The sequence below is a fragment of the Engraulis encrasicolus genome, chromosome 15, assembly GCF_034702125.1.
Source record: "Engraulis encrasicolus isolate BLACKSEA-1 chromosome 15, IST_EnEncr_1.0, whole genome shotgun sequence".
NCBI lineage: Eukaryota > Metazoa > Chordata > Actinopteri > Clupeiformes > Engraulidae > Engraulis > Engraulis encrasicolus.
The window spans coordinates 1543333-1563799 of NC_085871.1; the positions used below are offsets into that span (position 1 = coordinate 1543333).

The window sequence follows — 20467 nt, forward strand, 5'->3', positions numbered from 1 at the left end:
CTCTGCGTTCTCGTGTCAATTTTGGCCCAACTCAGACATCTGGTTGTTCTATTTTATTTATTAACTTCAGATCAACCAACATGCAAAGGATTCTAACACGTTTGTCACTGTTAGTTGCAACTGCCACTTATTTCATGGTTTTTTTTTCCAGTAAAAATATGACAATTCAATAATAACAAACATTTAATATATCAGACTGTTAAAATTCAGCAGAAACTCTTTTCTTCATGTGCCCGCTCCGATCTTTTATACTGACCCCACAACTCTAGAACTTGAGGTGGTTTCACATGGTAAGTATGAGTACTTGTCTGCTGTTGTGTACAGTGTAAATGATGTAGCGCTGAGGATGTGCTTCATTCTTATTATGAACTGACCAGTAAAGACTTCACATATATATATATATATATATATATATATACACACACATACATATATATATATATATATAAACAGAGAGAGCGCGCGCGAGAGAGAGAGCTTAAAGGAGCACTTCTGCCAATTTCAATATGCTGTTGTATTGCTCACGCTACCCTTGACTTGTCAGTACCTGGTGATGCTGCATTTTTCGGCTAAGCCCTTTCCGAGATCTGAGCTATTCTAATGGGGGCAGATTTTGTTTACATTAAAAACCTTCTTAACATAGGCCTACTCCAAATATTTTCGCAAAAGGTATTGCTGTTTGCTAGTTGTTTGCTGATGTTGCGTAACCTTTTGGATGTTTTTGGGAATAAATCAAGATGTTTTTTTTTAAATGTAAACAAAGTCTGACCTCATTACAATGACCAGGATCTCGGAAAAGGCTGAAGAAAACAAAACAAAAAAATTCTCAGGTACTGACAAGTCCAGGGTAGTGAGAGCATTTAACTGCATGCTGATATTGGCTGAAGTTATCGTTTAACATCATCATATACCGTATATATACTGAACAGGGAGTCCCAAAAATGTATACACACTTTAAAACATCATAAATAAGGTGTTTCTTAAACTTCATGTAATTTTCAAAGTGTAGTAGAATATTCAAACATTAATTGAATGTTTTCTCACCAGTTATTATCAAACTGATGTATAAAATCTGAAACTTTAGTGAATGCAACCATTGAAAGTGAATGTTTATCTTAAAGTCTGTGTTTATTGAAATACATTTAATAAATAAAAGTGTAATAAAGCATCATTTTATTGTTGTGTACCACCTATTCTCAAACTGACGTTTAAAGTTCACACAATGAGACTTACAACAGTCACTGGATGTGAATGCAGCCAGTGATAATGAAGGCAAAGAAATCCAAGAAAATCAGTGATTCGCATTGTCAGCAGTACTTCGACCAGAATGGATGTGAGTTTGAGATTAAGTGGTGACAAGACAATAAAATTCTGTCTGTAAATTCCACAATTCCACTACACTTTTAAATGAATTTTAATAAACACTTACTTTATATAAACTTTATTCAACAGACTCAGGACCAAGTTATCCACACAAGACATACAGAATATACACTCACATTATAAAACATAAAAATCATCCATCATTAATCATTAAGCAAAATTCTTCATCATTATAAGCCACCTTGATTTTATTCATCTTTGTTTTGCTATAGTTACACCAAAGATGGCCTGTATACAGTGGAGTACAGTAAGTTCTAAAGAAAGGTATTTTAACATGGTTAGTACACATATCAAATTTGCATGCAATTTACAAGGTTTTGAAGTGTGTATACATTTTTATTGTACACCATATATATATATAAGTATATATATATGTATGACATAATATATATAGTGTACAACTATGTATATATAGTTGACTATATATATATAATATGTAGTTGACTATATTGACCAATAGTCAAATATACATAATATTTGTGGCGTTTAAAGTACAGTGCTGCGTGGTCGTGGTTTTGTTTTGTGCTGTGAAATTGTGCAGTGGAATCGTGTTCCCAACTAAATCCTCAAACACAGCCACAACCATTTGAACATCCAGCTCCTGACATGGACACGGACATTGGACTGAGTTTGAGGTGTTGTCACCCAAGGACGACTGTACAGTAGTACTTCCCTGGATGTGCTGAGCGCAAAGCTCAAGTTCAATGGTCTGACTAATTACAAGCCATTATGCTTTATCCATGACCGACAGGTGAATACTGGATATCCAAGGCCTCTTTTGGAGGAGTACTACTACAACGAAGCCTATGACCACAACAATGACACTGACTTTAATGCTCTTTGTGGGAAGGAAGGAGTTTACACCCAGAAAAACAGTGTCAAGAAGTTTCGAGAAGCCGATCAATACAAGGACATTAATGACCTGCTTCCTATACTAACTATGCCTGAGCCAGTGCCAAAGGCACCATCTTCATACATATTCACGAATGGGAAACCTATTGAGAACTTTCTTTTCACTAATGGAAAAACTGTTGAGAAAGTTTTCTTCCCTAATGGACAACCTGTCCATAAAGTTATTCTCACTAATGGAAAACACATTCTTGACAAATCTGCCTCTTTTACTGAAGGGAGCCTCAGGGTGGATCGAGAGTCGATCTCAACAGGGAAGAGTAAAAAAATCAGATTGGAACGGCGGCACACTGCAGCCAGGTTGGACAGCAGGGGGGAAAGGTCAGGGGTGCTAACTCAATTTAGCCGGAAGAACCACAAATGCCAAGTCAGTGACGAAAATAAGAAAAACGAGGGAATCACAAAGGACTTTGATCATGGGATTGCAGAGGAAAATGACCTTTTCAAGTTCATGGAGCCGATGGTATGCAACACCAACGACAACAACTCAGCCGAAGGGGACAGGCCCATAGTTACATTTCTTTTCAGGAGACCTATGCCGCCACGTACTCTGAGAGAAAGAGAACTAGGGTCAACACCTGGTGATAACGGATATGCATCCACTTTCCACCAGATAGCATTGCCAATACCAATGGAGGACCAAGTGAATCACACCCTTGACATCCCAGAGTTCCGATTTCTAAACTCTGAAGACAACTGCATTGATGTTTAACTCGTTAAGACACGGCGTTATAAATTTGCTGTTACCAGAATGGCAATGACCAAGTCGTAGTGCATTACTAAAAGACCTGTGTTATGTCATAGTATTGCAGTACTATGGTAGTTAACTTGTCAAAGGCTATTACAGCGTGCCACTGGAGGAACGGTGTGCATTAATGGGCTACCAAAAGACAACTTCAACTTGCATGTTAATGTGTTAGAATATACTTTTGTACACAGGATTAAAAAAGGGAATTTATTTTCTGCAAATGATAACAAATATGTGACTCCTGTAAATGTATTATGAGCCTTAATCTAAGTGATACCCTTTTGTGGACATATATTTATTTTGTGGACATATATTTATCAAAATGTGAATAAGCTATTATGTAGACGTGACTGTTAATCCACCAATAATTCTGCTATTGTGGTTGGTAGCACACTTTTGACTTTTAATAAAGTGGTTGGGATTAAATGTTCATCACTTTGTGAAGACAGACTGAGCTACTTCAGTCGACTCTCATGAAGACGCAGGTGCATCGAAACGTCAGTCACTTTGTGCACCAAAAAAATAAAAAACCTTGAATGGTATGTTGTGTGCTCCGGTCATCCCTGGGTCTAGTCACTGAGAAGTAGCCCAGTCTTTCTTCATTCTACAGTCTGGACTGTGAGCACCACGGGCTGAAGCGCAAGACATCCTTCCTTTAAGTTCATCACTTTGTATTGAACAATGTCTAAATTGGTCTGAGGCTCTGATTACCTGCACATAAGCTGTGAAGAAACCTGATCACTGCTTCACAGGCGATGCTGAAGAAACCCAGCAGTGCCATCCAAGGCCTATTGCCAGAGAGATCAGCGTTACCACAATGGCCATTCATTCAACTACTGTACAGTGTACATTCCGCCAGGGAAGCCAACAAAGGGGTCAGTTGTCCCCGGCCCAGGGAGAGAGCGGGCCCAGAATTGGGTTTTCAGTACATTGTATTTTTTAGGTGGCGGGGGTGAGGGGGGTGGGACTTTCAGATGGCTTTGTCCCGGGCCTGCATTTCACTCACAACAACTCTAAACAACTCTAAACAACTTAAGAGATTAGAAAACATATTTAGGCCCTACCTAAAGAAGCCACTCCTCTGCTACACGGTCAAATAAAAGTTGAACCCCCCCCCAAACAAATGTTTCTTTTTTCTTTTTTTTTTAAAGAAAACATATTTATCATGTATAGGAATAAAACCAATGATATTTACTGGAGATATATCTACCTATAATGAACAACAATTTCATACAAATTTTGAGACAATTTGGCACAAGTAAGCAGGATGGGATGGATCTACACGTAAATTCGAACTCAAGACCCTAGACATGGATGAGACGGTCATCTACTCTACTGTTTAAGCATGCCAATGACGGCTCACAGCACAGGCAATGACTATGAGCCTCCTAGACAAGAGACTTCCATAGTGGAAAAGCAGGCGGGGGAACAATGAGCAGAGGATGGAAACAGAGTTTTGATGCTAAGAATAGTTGTGCAAGTTACTGTTGCTGGCTCCTCTTGCATTAATTGGTGTGTACAGAAAAAGTAGACAACATTCAATATTAAAATTATTCTTTACTAAAATGAAAAGTACTCTTTATTAAAATCCACACAGGTTGTTTTACCTTCCTCCAGTCATATTTTGTCTTCTCATATGGTGCTGCACATCAGTATATGTGGGTGCATTGCCTCCTAGTGGTAGTTCCTTCACTTCATCTGCAAGACACCACTGTGTGTGTGTGTGTGTGTGTGTGTGTGTGTGTGTGTGTGTGTGTGTGTGTGTGTGTGTGTGTGTGTGTGTGTGTGTGTGTGTGTGTGTGTGTGTGTGTTCGAAAGACTTTGAACTTGGTTTGTGTGTTCTGTAAGGATGAACAAAACATGAAATTGCTGAGTAGATAATCATCAAACAAAAATGTTAACACTCATCAAACATTAAAGGGACACTGTGTGAGATTTTTAGTTGTTTATTTCCAGAATTCATGCTGCCCATTCACTAATGTTACCTTTTTCATGAATACTTACCACCACCATCAAATTATAGTATTCATTATGGAAAAATTGCACTTTTCATACATGAAAAGGGGATGTTCTCCATGGTCCGCCATTTTGAATTTCCAAAAATAGCCATTTTCAGCTGCAAAAATGACTCTACTTGGACCATACTAGAAAACATTTGTTTATTACTTAGGAAACTTTCATGTAAATATCAAATTTGGCGATAGCCAACAGAGTTTCAATAGTTGCAGTACCTTTTTTCACCATTTCCTGCACAGTGTCCCTTTCACAGTTAAGTACAGTATGCAGATATTATATGAATTATGTTGAGGTACATGCAAAAGCAGTACATGTACATCCATTTCTACATTTGTAATACACCTGCAATGAAAGTAACCAGATCATTTAAAATTTAAGCCACGAACGGCATTGTTGGACCCTCACACACCACGCGGGGCTCGGACCTGCCACCCTATCGGTCATCGCTCCAGCTCGGGCATAGTATGATACCGCTGAGCTAAAACCCAGAAAAATAGCTCTGCGCTACCGATATGAGGCTATCTGTTACATAAACACACCCACTATGCATGAGAGGCATTAGTACTTCGTCAGTTTTATGACATTACATTGCCAGTTCATGTCACCAATGGTATGCATAGTACAAAGACGGAAGGAAGTGGAGGAAAAACAATGTTACAAAAACATTGTTTTACCATAATGTCTGCTGCTGTACATTTCAAAGCAGTTAGTTTGTCCAATTCGTACTTTGCACATCACGTCACACTCGGCTGGAGGTTAAAACACTATAGGTAACCTCGGTGCTCTTAGGGAGATGAATGAGACATCTCACTATGCCGTGACCATTTGCTGCAACTTACTTTCAATCAGGCAGGTAATACGTCCTGAAAGAAGAGGAGAGGATCCAAGCTGCCTTGCCACGTTCAGCCAGAGACGTTCTAAATTAGAATAGAGAATCTTTGGTTCAGCCTCATCATCCTGGGGTAGAGGGCCCAACCGCCTAGAGAAGACAAGTTCTGCACAACGTCGCCAGAGAGAACAAGCACCCGGACGTCAACCCCCATTAGGGGAGGTTGGGTGCTTAAAGGGGACAGACGGCACAGTGGCTGAAGAGGGCAGCTCGGGGAGAACAAAGGTCCCCAAATCTGCTACGAAAGGAGACCACTGGAAAGTGGTCATTAATTAAACTGGTGGCTCTGCACTCCAGCATGCAGGAATGGCGCAGGAAGGAAAGGCGAGGCATAGACCAGCTTTGGTGACATCAAGCAAGCCTAGAGTGACTGAGGAAATAGAACACTTATCAGCATGAGCCCCCGCCCCCTTTTTTGAGCACTTGCCAGCCTCCGCATGGAGCACACACACGCCGAGAAGTGTAATCATCTTACTTGTAAGACATTGACATCGCTAGGCTCAGAGAACTTACAGTAGTGTCCAACACCTTGATGTGGAAACTATGTGACAACCTTGGTAAGAAGGGTTTCGCTTGAGGCTGGAGTAAAGGTGGCCCCAACAGGCACAACCTAATACTGGTGGCATTAGAACATCCATGTAGCATCAGTGCCCTCCAGCCACCAAGCTGGGGAACTGACACCCTCCTCTGGTCAGTGTTATGTGACCAAGGTCACGTGACCGCCTGACAGCCTTGGGATGTCTGCTTTCATCGAGCAGAGAAGCAACATAGGAGGGTGACTGCCGAGGCAGCCGCCGTATGTTGTCTATCCTTTGTGAGGAAAAGACATCTGAACATGCTCTTAGCTGTCCTGCCCAAGAGGAGTGTGGGGAGGGAAGTGAGAGCAGGCTTATAGTGCTACCGGTTACCTTGGGTGTACCAGACTCGCGGAGGGAACCAAGACACACACATTAAAGCGAAGTGTGGGGCAGTGGCCGTATACTGCGCTCAGCCTACAGATGTGAAAGCCCTCGGCAGTCGAGGCACCACCTCCAACACTGCTTAACCAGATTTTGTCACTGAAAAGGTGCGTTTTTAAAAGTCGCCAGATTCACCAAAAATCACTAAAGGCGCTAGACTAAGTTTATAATCGCCAGGGGCGGCAAAAAGTCACTAAATCTAGTGACAATGTCGCTAATTTGGCAACACTGTGCTAAACCCAAGGTACATGAGTAAGAGTGTGGCTAGCGGCCGTACCGTGGCTTAGTGGTAGGGCACTCGTCTACTACGTGGCCGACCAGGGTTCGATTCCGACCAAGGTCCTTTGCCGACCCCTCCCCTTCTCTCTCTCCCAAACGTTTCCTGTCTCTCTCTCAAACTGTTGTTCTGTCACTAATAAAGTCTAAAGACCAAAAAAATATAGTGTAGGGTAGATAGCTACCAGCGCCATATAGCACATAGAAACTGGCGAACAAACTGTGGAACAGAGCGTGCACCATACGGGCTCTCCAAGCCATGTGTGGAGAGTGTGACCGTGCGTAACTAAGGGTAGCACGGGTGGCTCCGCTTAGGAGGTTGGCACCGGTGTACAGCGCAATAGCATGCCTGATGCACCACAGTGCCAGGGGGTGGCAAGGGCAAGCGCGGAGATAGCTGTGCTACAGAGCGCACGTGAGGAATAAGTTCTCCAACCTGGGCAAGCCATGGTGTGTAGATAAGTAGCTGTGGCGAATATCTTGCGAACCCAATGCACCGTGTACCGCTCAGACCCACCAGACTGCTAGGTCTGTTTCTTTTTCGTCTTGCCCCTAGGGGCTTGTGTAGGGTGGCCATCGGTCCGTTTTTATGACCTGTTCAAGACGTCCGTGTGTCCCTCTCTTTGTCTTTCCTCTCCTCCTCGTCTTTTGCTTATGGCCTCGAGATGGGAGGCAACGTCATTGACGCAAACTAGACCTTGACAGTCGATCGCGTTTCTGATATCTGCGGCCGCCATGTTACTCCAGATTTAACTCCAGACTTCGCACAGCGAATTAACTGTATTGCTGTCGCCTTATGTCGGGAAAATCTTCGTGCAATTAGTGTTAATTGTGGTCCATAGCCCTATGAAGTGCATTAACTGACTGTATGAAAGTTAAATAAGGTATCTTGTCTACTGTCTGTTTCCTATTTTTTCCTGCACTGGTGGCAACGCATAGTGCAACTAAGTTTGTCCGCTAAATGCCTTTACAACGAGGGCTCTCACAACTTTACAAACAGGGCAAAGAAATCGTCTTTCTGCACGGGCGCTCTGTCTGTATTTTGAGCTTGTGTTGTTGCTATGGTTATCCAGCGTCTGCATGGGAAAAAAAGGTTGACAGAAGCGGTTTGCATGTCATTTTAAAACACTGATAAACACACTCCTGACCAACTTTGAGTAAAGTAAATCAAATTAATTGTTGGCTATTATAGGCCTACGCATGCATGACTACCCAAAATACATGAAAAAAATATTTATGAAATAATACAGACAACAACGGAAGGATTTGTCTATCGTAACCTGCCGTCTCTGTTAGTGGTAGCCTGATGACTCCTTTATCGGAATGAGGTAATGAAATGCGAAAATCCTTCCCAAAAAATCTTGTTTTACAAGTAGGCTAAAACTGTTGTTGGCAGCTGAGTTAGTCTGAGGTAAGATGGCAGCGCTGTTCCCTGATTCCAGCCTACAGCTTAGAATGCCGTCTTCACTGTTTTCTCCACGGAGGCGGGGAGTCTGCAAGTCGAAGCAATGGGTATGGCGCGAGGACGCTAGGTTAGAAAGTTAAGGGGCGGGGTTGTCCGGCCGAAGTCCGGACAGCTGTTCAACCTAGGCTTGTGGCATTGCCTGAGTGGCACAGGGGGAGGCAGCGTATGGGGCACCTAAGTCTCCACCCCTTCCGGGCGGCTTCTGGGGCTGGCAACGGAAAAACTTTTGACTGGGCTGTAATGGACTGATCAAAGCTATTTTCCGACCCACCTCGCATTTCCCCGTCGATCACACATATGCTGTGCCTCAGAATTAATAACAACCAATGGTGTGCTTGTTGACTTCACTTGGCAAGCGATTTTTGAGTTGTGAGTGTGCAAAAATATGTAATTATTTGGACTACACTACAGACGTCGCATGTCCGACGTGCAGCCACTTAAGCCACGGTGCAGCGGTAGGGTTGGCTGTGCCTCGGTTCACGTCAGATATGCGAGGCGCAAGTGTAGTCTCCAACACAGTTTTGCACAAAAGCTAAAATAACGTTTCTTGCGTGCCGAAAATGAGTGGTCTTACGACGCAAATCCAAACCTTTCAAATTCACTGTCATCATATGTGAAATCCGGAGCACATGCCAAACGGGATGAGGATTTAGCTTGACTCGCTCCATTGACTCGCATTCAAAATTTTGCGAGCTCCTGCCCCATGTATCGGAAGTAGAAGGGCGTGATTTAGGTGCCCCATTTGGCCCAGATGGTGGGCCGCCGCCCTCCTTCAGGCACAGGGCCCTTCGGAACGCTCTGAAAAGGGGCCCCGGCAAGAAATGCTGGGACTGCAGAAGTGGAGTCGTAGAGACTCTGGCCCTGCTGTTGGTGAGCACGCTTAGGCGTGCACTGCTGGGTGGGGCACCAGGGCCTTGAAGGCAGACTGCTGCTTCTTCTGGGCTTCAAACTGCTCTTGAATAGCAGAGAAAGCCACCGTGCCGAAAAGGCCCTCTGAGGACTCTGGGGTCTAAGGCCCCGCTTTGTCCTTGTCTGCCATGGCAGAGAGGCTAACCAGAGAGGCAAAGACCCCTCATCCCTAGGGACGGATCATGACTCCATGGGCCCCTGGGCCAGACAACAAGAAAGGGCCCCCTCCAGATGCTAGAGACCCTATTTTGATGGGCATTCAGGTGTTTTTCCCCTGAAAATATGTGAAAATAGAGTTGTTAAAAGTGTGATTTTACACAACATGAGAATGTAAATTTAGAGGATTGGGCTTCAGGGCCCTCTGGACTCTTGGGCCCCTGGGCCTGGGCCCGGTAGGCCCTTGCAGTAATCCATCCTTGCTCATCCCCACAACAGCCAGCCAAAGGGCCCAGCCGGTACACTGGGCTGAGCAGCACGAAACCCAGAGGATGAGCTCCATGACGGTGCAGATCTCAGTCCAGGGGTCCGTATCTCAAAAGCCTCTTTGCTAACGACGGTAGCAACGTCCTTCATAAGGGCAACTCAACTCTCTCTCGACAGCGACGCTCACCACTGAATCCAAGGGAATGGTAAGACGGTCTTAAGATGGTCTTAAGACGGTTAGCAACGACAAGAATCGAGAAACGGACCCCAGATCTTGTGGAAAGGCTTTCCATCGCACAATACCGCTGACATGTCTTCCTCTAGCTCAGCTGGGCAAGCTGTGAGGAGAGAGGCAATGTTTAACTTAAGGCCCATTTGGGCCACAGTCTTGTATATCCTCTCCCAAGTGGATGCACCAAGACAGATAGCCTTGGGAAAAAAGAGCTTATGGGAAGCTCTCGCCAGACCAGTGCCATCCGAGGAAGGCGCCAGGTCGTTAGCCAGGGATAGATTCACGAGGGGCATGCAGTCCAGGCCTTTTCATACCCTCCATATCAAGCATGGTGTGACCCTACACTGGAGCCTTCGCGGAGTAAGGGTTAGTTAGATCCTCCATCTTAATTAGATCCTCTATCACGTCCAGAAATGGAGGGAGGGTGTGGTGCACAGCGAGCGCAGCTTGTGCCAAGAAATTCCCATCCAATCTCGACTGCTTTACTGCAGGGAGAGGGGAAGGCCAGAGCACTCCCAGCTTTTCTGCTGCATGCGTCATGTAAGTGGGCCATAATCGGAGAAACTATTGCCTCCCTTTCGGCTTCGAGCTTGGTGAGAGCCTGAGAGGAGGCTGGGTACCAGTCTTCCACGCCTCCATATCTTCATCCTCTTGCAGGGAGTCCAAGCAGGCAACCGAAACGGCATCCTCATCCTCGCCTGGTCTCCTCTAGAGATGGGTCTAGGGGATAAAGAGTGGGCAGAGCACCCTTTTCCCGGAGACAGCAACTTAAACCACTCCTTGGGCCTTTCTCAAAACCTAGGACAGTGTTCTTCGAAGTGTATCAGCCTAATTAGTCACGCCCAGTGATTGGATACTCTTTGGTGAACTGTACAGAATATCCAATCACTGGGTATGACTAATAAAGACTATCCAATCACTGGGTGTGACTAATTAGGCTGATACACTTGGAAGGACACTGTCCTAGGTTTTGAGAAAGACCCATTGTCTGAAATGACTTCATGGGGGTTGGCAGAGTAGTGATCCACACTTTGTCGGAACCGATGTGTGGAGGCCCTTAGAGGTGCTTCCAGTGTTGCCAGATTGGGCCCAATTGCGCTTCTTGGGATGGCCATCTGTGGGTGAAAACAGAAAAAAATCGGCCATTTGGAGGTTTTTTTCCTGCAGTTTTATGCCCATAGAATCAATTCAATTTGTTGAAATTGGACGGAATTTTGTGCCTCTTGGCGTTTTTTGAGCACATTTTGGGGGGGGATTTGATCAGACACACCTGGCAATGCTTCCCCACAGTCCATTTTCTACCCGGTACAGCTCTACACAGCATGACTCAAGTCGCCATTTATTGATTAGCCAAATATGGCATGGCACAGCTCGAAAACCAGCCAGCCCTCATTTTTTCATCTGGCTGTAATGACCTGAGCCGGTAAAGCCTCTGCCTTTTTTGTACTTCTCAGAATGCTGTGTGCCACCTGATCAACTAACTACCAACCAACTAACTACCAACTAACTATCAATTCTCTTAAGTCATGACTTTGATATTAAGATCAAAGCAAAAAACAACAACATAGTAGTACCTACTTATGATGTTGCTTAAAGGGACACTGTGTGAGATTTTTAGTTTTTTATTTCCAGAATTCATGCTACCCATTCACTAATGTTACCTTTTTCATGAATATTTACCAACACCATGAAATTGTAAGTATTCATTATGACTGGAAAAATTGCACTTTTCATACATGAAAATGGGGATCTTCTCCATGGTCCGCCATTTTGAATTTCCATTTTAGCTGCAAAAATGACTACTTGGACCATACCAGAAAATATTAGTTTATTACTTAGTAAACTATCATAAAAAGGTCAAATTTGGCAATAGGTGAAACAGTTTCAATGAGCAGCATAGTTGCAGTACATTTTTTGACCATTTCCTGCACAGTGTACCTTTAAACTAAAGCAGATTTCTGACGGCCGTGCGCTAGTCAACTAGCCTACCTAAACTAATGCTATGACAATGGCAAAAACCTAATACGGCTTATTAATATAATGTAAATATATATAATGTATAATGTATAAAACCAGGCTGACACAACTACACTACTCAGCTTGCCATTGCACAACACGACACCACTTGGTTGTAGGCTACTGTATGTGGAAAAGTGCCCAAAAGCACTCAAAGTATGCATCCAAAATTAGTCCACAAATTCCTCAAGGATATGTAAGTTCATTACTTTGATATTAAGATCAAAGCAAAAAAAAAAAAACCAACAACATAGTAGTACCTACTTATGATGTTGCTTAAACTAAAGCCGATTTCTGACGGCCTTGCGCTAGTCAACTAGCCTATGTAAACTAATGCTATGACAAAGGCAAAAAGGTAATAATACGGTTTATAATGTAAACATAAACCAGGCTGACACAGACTGACACTACTCAGCTTGCCATTGCACAACAAGACACCACTAGGTTGTACTTTATGTGGAGAAGTGCCCAAAAGTATGCATGTACCCTCAGAGATTTTGATAGGAAGGTGAGATGGGACAGCCATGTAATCGTACATAGAAATTAACAGTGAAGATTCGTAACGCAAATATGGCGTCTACCCGGACATCTCCCGCCTTTCTGGTAACAAGAGCCAATGTGCCTGCTCAGCTGTGGTGCCAGTGATCCAATCATCTGGCTGCATCGGCACACGCGAAATGATGCGCATGCTCAGTTGTGAAAGCCGTTGCTCTCGTGCCGTTACGGAACTACTGCGCCTGCGCTCTGTCAAAAAAACCGTGAGAAAAGTGGCTTAAAAAGCTTTGTTTTTACTTGTATAACACAACCAAGCAGTCTACATTTATCAGTTTTTCACGGTGGTTTCAACCATATGGTTTTCACAACTGCTGGGTTCTTCCCCGTCCTATACTCAGTTTCCCCATTCATTTTTCCCATTGACCTCAGATCTGGTCTACTTAATCGCGAAATAGCACTCCGAAGGCGTCACCAAGATAGCCGCCATATGTCCCGTCTCAATCTAAACTGTCTCTGGTGCCCTCCTAGTGACGCAACAGCTTCAGCGTTGCTACCAGTCAGGTCAAGATTCAATGCAAGTACTTTCTGAGTTCCCGCAAATACTGGAAATCCTCCCACTTTGGTGGGAAGCAAACAATCATTAGCAAACTAAGGGAGGCCATTTGGGAAATGCAGTTTGTTAGCCTAATTGTTATGCTCTTGGTCAGACCAAGTCTCGAAGAGATTTGAAAGTCGATGATAAGCAGGCTAAGTGTCTTTGGCCACACAAGAGGGCAGTACTTTTGCATTATTACATGCCTCCATTTCTAAAGACTGTGCCAAATTACATGTGTTGTCATGTATGGCAATCACATCACTTGTGCTTGGCTTTGTGTCTTGTTTAGTGTGCAAACCTGCTCCAACCTTATACCTGGCAATCACCTCAGAAATTCCCAAACAGAAAAACAACACAGCAGAAACAATATCGCCTCTACACCTCAGTTGCTCAGGACCGGGGGTGCGTTTCTCGAAAACATTGTTACTGACTTTACTTGTAATTTATCAACTTACTTGTTTGCAATGTAATTTTCTATTGGAAACCTTGTAAGTTGCTTAACTGGTTAGCAACGATGCTTTCAAGAAATGGAGTCCTGGCTCCGTGTTTCTAATACATAGATCAATGTGTGGCACAGCACCACACAATGACAACCAAGCATCACAAATTCATTCAGTAAGTTTTTACCCAATGTGACTCAGTGCTGCTCTCATAAACAGAGAGTGAGCGAGTGTGTGACAGAGAGCTCTTACCCACAGATAAGAGAGTGAGAAGCTCAACATCGGTGGTGGCAAAAACATCAATGGGGTATGCTTAAAAACCTGACCAATTCAAGCCAGCTCAGACCTCAATACCTTTTATTTTCTCTTTCTCTTGCATTGAAAAACCAAAAGGCCCCTTAGCACCACTCAATGCTACTTTGTCTATGGGGAACACTGTATACAGTGGTGGTATTACAAGATCTGGGGAATTTGAACAGAGAGCCATAGGACATAATGTATGGTGTCATTATTTCATGTAATTTAGTGGTGTCATTGAGTACTCACTCAGAAGCCTCCAAACATTTTTAGTATCTTCTCATGTGTTGTTTCTCCCTCTATATCTCCAGGAGCCCTCGTCGCCCCGCTTCAGTCACCGAGAACCTTAAGGACAATGAACAGGGTGGACGGTTTATGGACAACTCCACCATGACGGGGACATGTGTGAGAGAGACGTTCCAGACCTAACCGGACAGACAGACATACCAGATTTAATGGTTACGTCTTTTCCATGTATATTATTTTTTTATATAATGTTATGATTATGTGTTTGGAGAAATTGAAATTTTTGACACTATGGTAGCTCTATGTTGTGCCATTGCAATGCATTTTCACGTCTGCTTAACCTCATGTCCAACTTCTGGAGCCAACTTTTTCAGTGACAAATCGTTCAACAATACTTAGTACTGTACATCTTGACATAAACAGTGGTTAAAACTACATCATTTAGGAATAACAATTACATGTTGTAAATTGTCTTTTTTTAAATAAAGAAGAGATATTCAAAATCTAATTGTCTTGTAGACATTCAGTGCTTATAGAAGAGAATAGATAACCCTTGCACACTGAAGCACACCATTTTCCAGTAGGCTAAGTCACTGTAAATCACATTTTGGTCTTAGACCCTCATCGTAGGGGAGGCCGGGGCTGGTTGGATCAGGGGCAGGTAGGATCACTGTTGATTAAACTATACTAGGAGGTGCGGAGACATAATTCCACCACCAAAATTTGGACTAGAATAAGTCAACCTACATTGGAGATCTCGAAGTCATTAACCCTTCAGCTGAGAGAAACATTTTAGTTTAGTCATTTCCTAGATTTCACGCATTCCACTCAACACATCCCAAAAAAAGTGTCAGATAAAGTTAAAAGGATGAAACACATTCTGATTGACTGTTAAGGGACTCAGATATAAATTAAAACAAAGTTTGAGATCATCAGATGATTGATTCCAGCAGGGTAACAGCTTTTTTGAACAAAAATTCTGTGCCTCAGTTAGGCATGGTAGGTTGGATCACTAATGTTGGGGCAGGTTGGACAATTGACTTCCATTATATGCCATTACAATTGGGGTCCATGTAATTTTTCTGTAACATACGTAAAAGGAATATGGAGGTTGAATGTGACATGTTGTTTGACATTTTTTGCAAGTAATATATTCAACTGCTTAGGTTTTTTAAAAGTTTAGTGATATTTAATAATGATTATTTAATCATTAGCCAATTAAACATCTCTATCTTTGCATTCAAGCTGATCATTCAAAGAAATCAGATAAATAGACATGTCTTTATTAATTTATCAAGCTCTCTGCTTGCTATTTCACATTATAATTTAGTTAGGCCTGTGATCCAACCAACCCCACTACCTGATCCAACCTAACACGTGCCGGAAGGTAGCTGCCATCATTCAGCAAACATTTTTTAACTCGCCCGGTCACAACTAATTACCCCCTGTTAAGGATCTGCCCCGATCAATTCTCTCCAAATTTACTCCACTCTTTGAGGGTGATGTATCTAAACCGTCCTACTACCTGCCTGCTGGACCCTGTCACAAACCTGCTGCAAGCCATAGCTCCAACAGTGGTACCAGCATGTGGTCTATGATGAAGGCCTCCCTTTCCTCTGGCATATTTCCATCTTCCTTTACACAGGCGAGGGTAACACCTCTACAGGGCCACTACTGAAACTACCTTACTGTCAGTAACAGATGCTTTAAAGGCTGCCAGAGCTGAAGGACAATCCTCTGTACGTATATCCTTCTAGACAGGGCTGTAACCAGACATTTTCAAATACCGAGGTCAAATACTGCGTGCTGTACTGCATGCTGTACATTTACAATGCTTCCAACATTTCAGTCAAACTCTTACGTTTATTTTCATTAATCACTGCCTTGAGGATAAATGGGGGTGACGTATATCAACTGAATTTATCATCATTGTGGATCATCTATCGGTTTTCATCAATAGGTACATTTTACATTACTGAAAAAAAAATACTGAGGACATGACCTCTGTGTCCTCAATGGTAGTTACGGCCATGCTTCTAGACCTATCTGGTGCCTTCGACAAGGTCAACCATAACATGCTTCATACTATACTCTCAAACATGGGCATCACTGGCACAGTCCATTCCTGGTTCAAATCCTACTTCTCTGGGCGGTCGTTTAACATGTGATGACAAGGACAACTGTCCTCAACTCATTGCCTCTCCACAGGAGTGTCCCAAGGGTCACTGCATCAAACGCTCCCTATGAAAAAATATTGCCTTGGCCCTATAGTAAAAATGTTCTACACCCAGTAAAAACACACTGTGTAAAATATTTTGAAATTTGGATGAAGTCTACCAGGGCCACCAGCCCCATGAAAATAGAAAATAATGGTGATAGTCAAAATCTTGGAATAGAAATGGACATTTCGGTGCATAAAGCTACCTAAAAAAAAAACATATTGCCTCAGCTGTGTGATAAAAATGTTCTATTCACAGTAAAATCCATGGAGGTAGTATAAGGTATGTCCTCTACAAGTCTTCTGTTGTCCAGTCTTGCACTTTAAATGTCTGTATGAGCACTGTCTATGTCCATACTGTCTTAAGTCCATGTATAAGTACTGTCTATGTCTATACTGTCTATGTCCTTACCTAGATTAGTCTATGTCTGTATGGGAAAGCAAGAAATGTAATTTCAAATTCTTTGTATGACCAGTGCATGTAAAGAAATTGACAATAAAACCTACTTGACTTGACTTGAAGAACTGGAGAGAGTGAACAAGTCCCGCCTCCAGTCATTTCAATGGGAAATGCTAGGCTAGTGAATTCAGCTAGTTTTTTCAGCTTCCAAAATAGTTATTTCCGCCGACAGTTTACTCAGCCAATTACGTGTCACGTTTATGACTGACTTACAAAGACGGGCATTGGATGCATGGAGGTGCCCAACCACAGACCTGTAAAGGTCTGTGCGCTCAACACTTAACTTATGTACCCACCAATCATCATGAGCGAAGTGAATGTCGGAAGTGTGAAAATGGCGACTTGCTAATCGGCGAAGCTAACCAGCCAAATCCTGGGCCCCTGGTAAAATCACTCTGCGTAAATTTAGATGAATTCTACTGGGTCCACCAGGCCCATGAAAATACAAAATAATGGTGATAGTGATGGGCAACCTGGTTCCAAAGCTGAAGTCCAGTGCCACATATTCCAAATGACCTACCTAGTTTTACCAAAGAGGCTTGAGACAAGAGGGCGTACTCACGTCATAACAGCGTAGCACGAAATGATGAAGAGGGGAGTACAGAATTTTTATTCTTCTTCTACGGTCAGTGTTGGAAGCATCAGAGAAGCATGCAATGACAATTCCGTGAGGGTCGGAGTGTGGAACAGGTCATAGGACAGCGTGAAGGTTTGTCAGCCGTCCTTAATTACCCCCAGCAATTACTGCTGACCAACAGCTGTCATTAATTTGGCCACAAATTATCCATCATGGTGTCGCCCCCACTGACCATGCGCAAGGGAGTACGGAAATGGGGCACCTAAGTCTCCACCCCTTCCGGGCGGCTTATGGGGCTGGAACCGCAAAAACTTTTGACTGGGCTGTAATGGACTGATGAAAGCTATTTTCCGATCCATCTCGCATTTCCCCGTCGATCACACATATGCTGTGCCTCAGAATTAATAACAACCAATGGTGTGCTTGCTGACTTCACTTGGCAAGCGATTTTTGAGTTGTTTGTGTGCAAAAATATGTAACTATTTGGACTACAACAGGCGTCGCATGTCCGACGTGCAGCCACTTAAAGCCGCGGTGCAGCGGTAGGGTTGGCTGTGCCTCGGTTCACGTCAGATATGCGAGGCTCGCGTGTAGTCTCTAACACAGTTTTGCACAAAAGCTAAAATAACGTTTCTTGCGTGTCGAAAATGAGTGGTCTTACGACGCAAATCCAAACCTTTCAAATTCACTGTCATCATATGTGAAATCCGGAGCACATGCCAAACTGGATGAGGATTTAGCTTGACTCGCTCCATTAACTCTCATTCAAAATTTTGAGAGCTCCAGCCCCAGGGATCGGAAGTAGAAGGGCGTGACTTAGGTGCCCCATTGTATCCATCGCACCCACTGACCAATGACCATGCGCAAGGGAGTTAATTTTCCATCCACTCGTGTCCTCAGGCAACGCCCCCGTACTACACCGTGGCCAATGCATTTCCCCCCAAGAGATTGTTCTTCTGTTGAGTTTCTTTGGTTTTACCTTTCCAATTAGGGCAATTGGACAGGTAAAACCAGGTAATTTGAAATCTATGGCACTGGATTGTAGCTTTTGAATCCAGGTTTCCCATTGTCTTAAAACAGAGGTGGACAAACCCTTTGACACATTTGCCCCAGCCAATATAATGAACCAGCTGATCCTAATTACCACTTAAGCCATGTTGATGAGGTAATTAGCCAGGTTCATGAGGTAATTAGTATTGGGAGCACAAACAGAAGGAATATCTAAGCATGGTGTGTATTCAGTCGATCCACTTACACAAACTTCAGTATCGGGACAGACTGATGATCAAACTGCTATATTTAGGCAAAATTGCTGTTCTGCAACACAATATCAATTCTATGCTGCCTTGGACCACTGCTAGTATCAAGCAAGAGATTGCTAAGCTGTATGATTGTTTTGTGTGTTTCACCTGTGGGCCTACAATTCATGGAGGAACCTCTGTACTAAAGCTGTGAATGCTCCTTGGAATGACTAGGCTACAAGGCAGTCAACACAACTGTATCGAAGAGTGCCATTACTTCTTTATCCCATTGCCTGTGGTAGTACTCACTTTACATAAAGGTCAAATAAAATACCAACCAAGGATTCATGTTGCCATCAAACTCACTATCGGCTTAGCCACTGTCACCCTAAATAAGGTTGCAAGAAAACTGGGTGTCATGATTGATATAATTCTCTGACTTCTTATGCCACGTCTCACTGTACAATATAAAAAAGATCAGACCCACCCACCCAAAAATGATCACACCCAATATGCCACTCAGCTTCTGCTACAGGCCATGGTCATCTCTCGCCTTGACTACTGCAACTCCCTTTTAAATGGTCTTACAGTCTGTAAAATAAGACCCTTACAAATGGTCCAGAACCTGCATTGGCTACCGGTGTCCGCTCGAATTAAACACCTTGCCTACAAAGCTACAGCATATCACGATCGCGATATCACGGCTTGCAATACACGTATCGCAAAACTTAGTTATATCGTGATACCTACTTTTTAATTTTTAATAACAGCCAATTTGGTGAAAAGGTTAAAAAAGGTATTAAAAAGGTTAACATTTTAAGGTGATGCTGTATATTAGCCGTGTGTTTTCCGAATAAAAATAACGTTGGAAATAAAACATTGCTCTCAGTTTCACACATGATAAAGTGTAGAATAGCAAGTAGAGGGGAAAATATATGTATACTACATATCGCGAGTAATATCGATATCGCGACAGTCATGTTATCGTGTATTGCATATTTTTCTAATATCGTGCAGCCCTAGTTAAAGCCATATGTTCCTTCCACGGTGTCCCTTTCCTCCAGTACCAACTGTTTAGCCTCACCCTACTCACACAAGGCGATCCCAGTCCAAAGAGTTTTCTGTCACTGTTCCTCAATGGTGGAAAGCTACCAGTTGCTACAAGAGCAGGGTCAACATCCCTCTCAACCTTCAAGAAGCTGAAGACTCATCTCTTCTCTTCAACATAAGTAACTCTACTCACCTCTAATCATGGGTGCTATAAACTTGCACTTCATTAAATACTGTCCTTGGCTTTTTTCTGCTCTCTATCTGTTCTACATTACTTGTATACTCTGTACTCACGCCACACTCTGAATTTGCTTGAATGCCACCCTCCCCACCCCCCCAGTAGCATACTTGCCAGTAGCATACTTGTTCAGTAGCATACTTACATAAATGGGTGGTTGACGTTTAACGGCGTAACACAATTTAAAAAAACTTTTTCCAATTCCTGAAAAAAATGAAATGAATAGAAAAATCTAAAAAAAGAGAGAAAAAAAATAAAGCACCCAAATACAGAAAAAAGACACAAAGACATTACACACAACATTGCACATACAGTGTATTCACCACACATATCTCTCTCTTTCTATCTGTCCACGCGTACGAGTGCGGACTGGAAACACAAAGCG

At 43.0% G+C, this 20467-nt stretch overlaps 1 protein-coding gene across 1 annotated transcript in view; it reads left to right on the plus strand.

Annotated features, from left to right (window-relative positions):
- Positions 1-14735, plus strand: part of cdhr5-rs (cadherin-related family member 5, related sequence) — a 30479-nt gene extending 15744 nt beyond the window's left edge. The window contains exon 14 of the mRNA XM_063218126.1: positions 14364-14735. Coding sequence (XP_063074196.1) covers positions 14364-14402 — 39 coding nt within the window. The 3' untranslated portion in view covers positions 14403-14735. The remainder of the gene's footprint in view (positions 1-14363) is intronic.
- The last annotated feature ends 5732 nt before the right edge of the window (positions 14736-20467 follow it).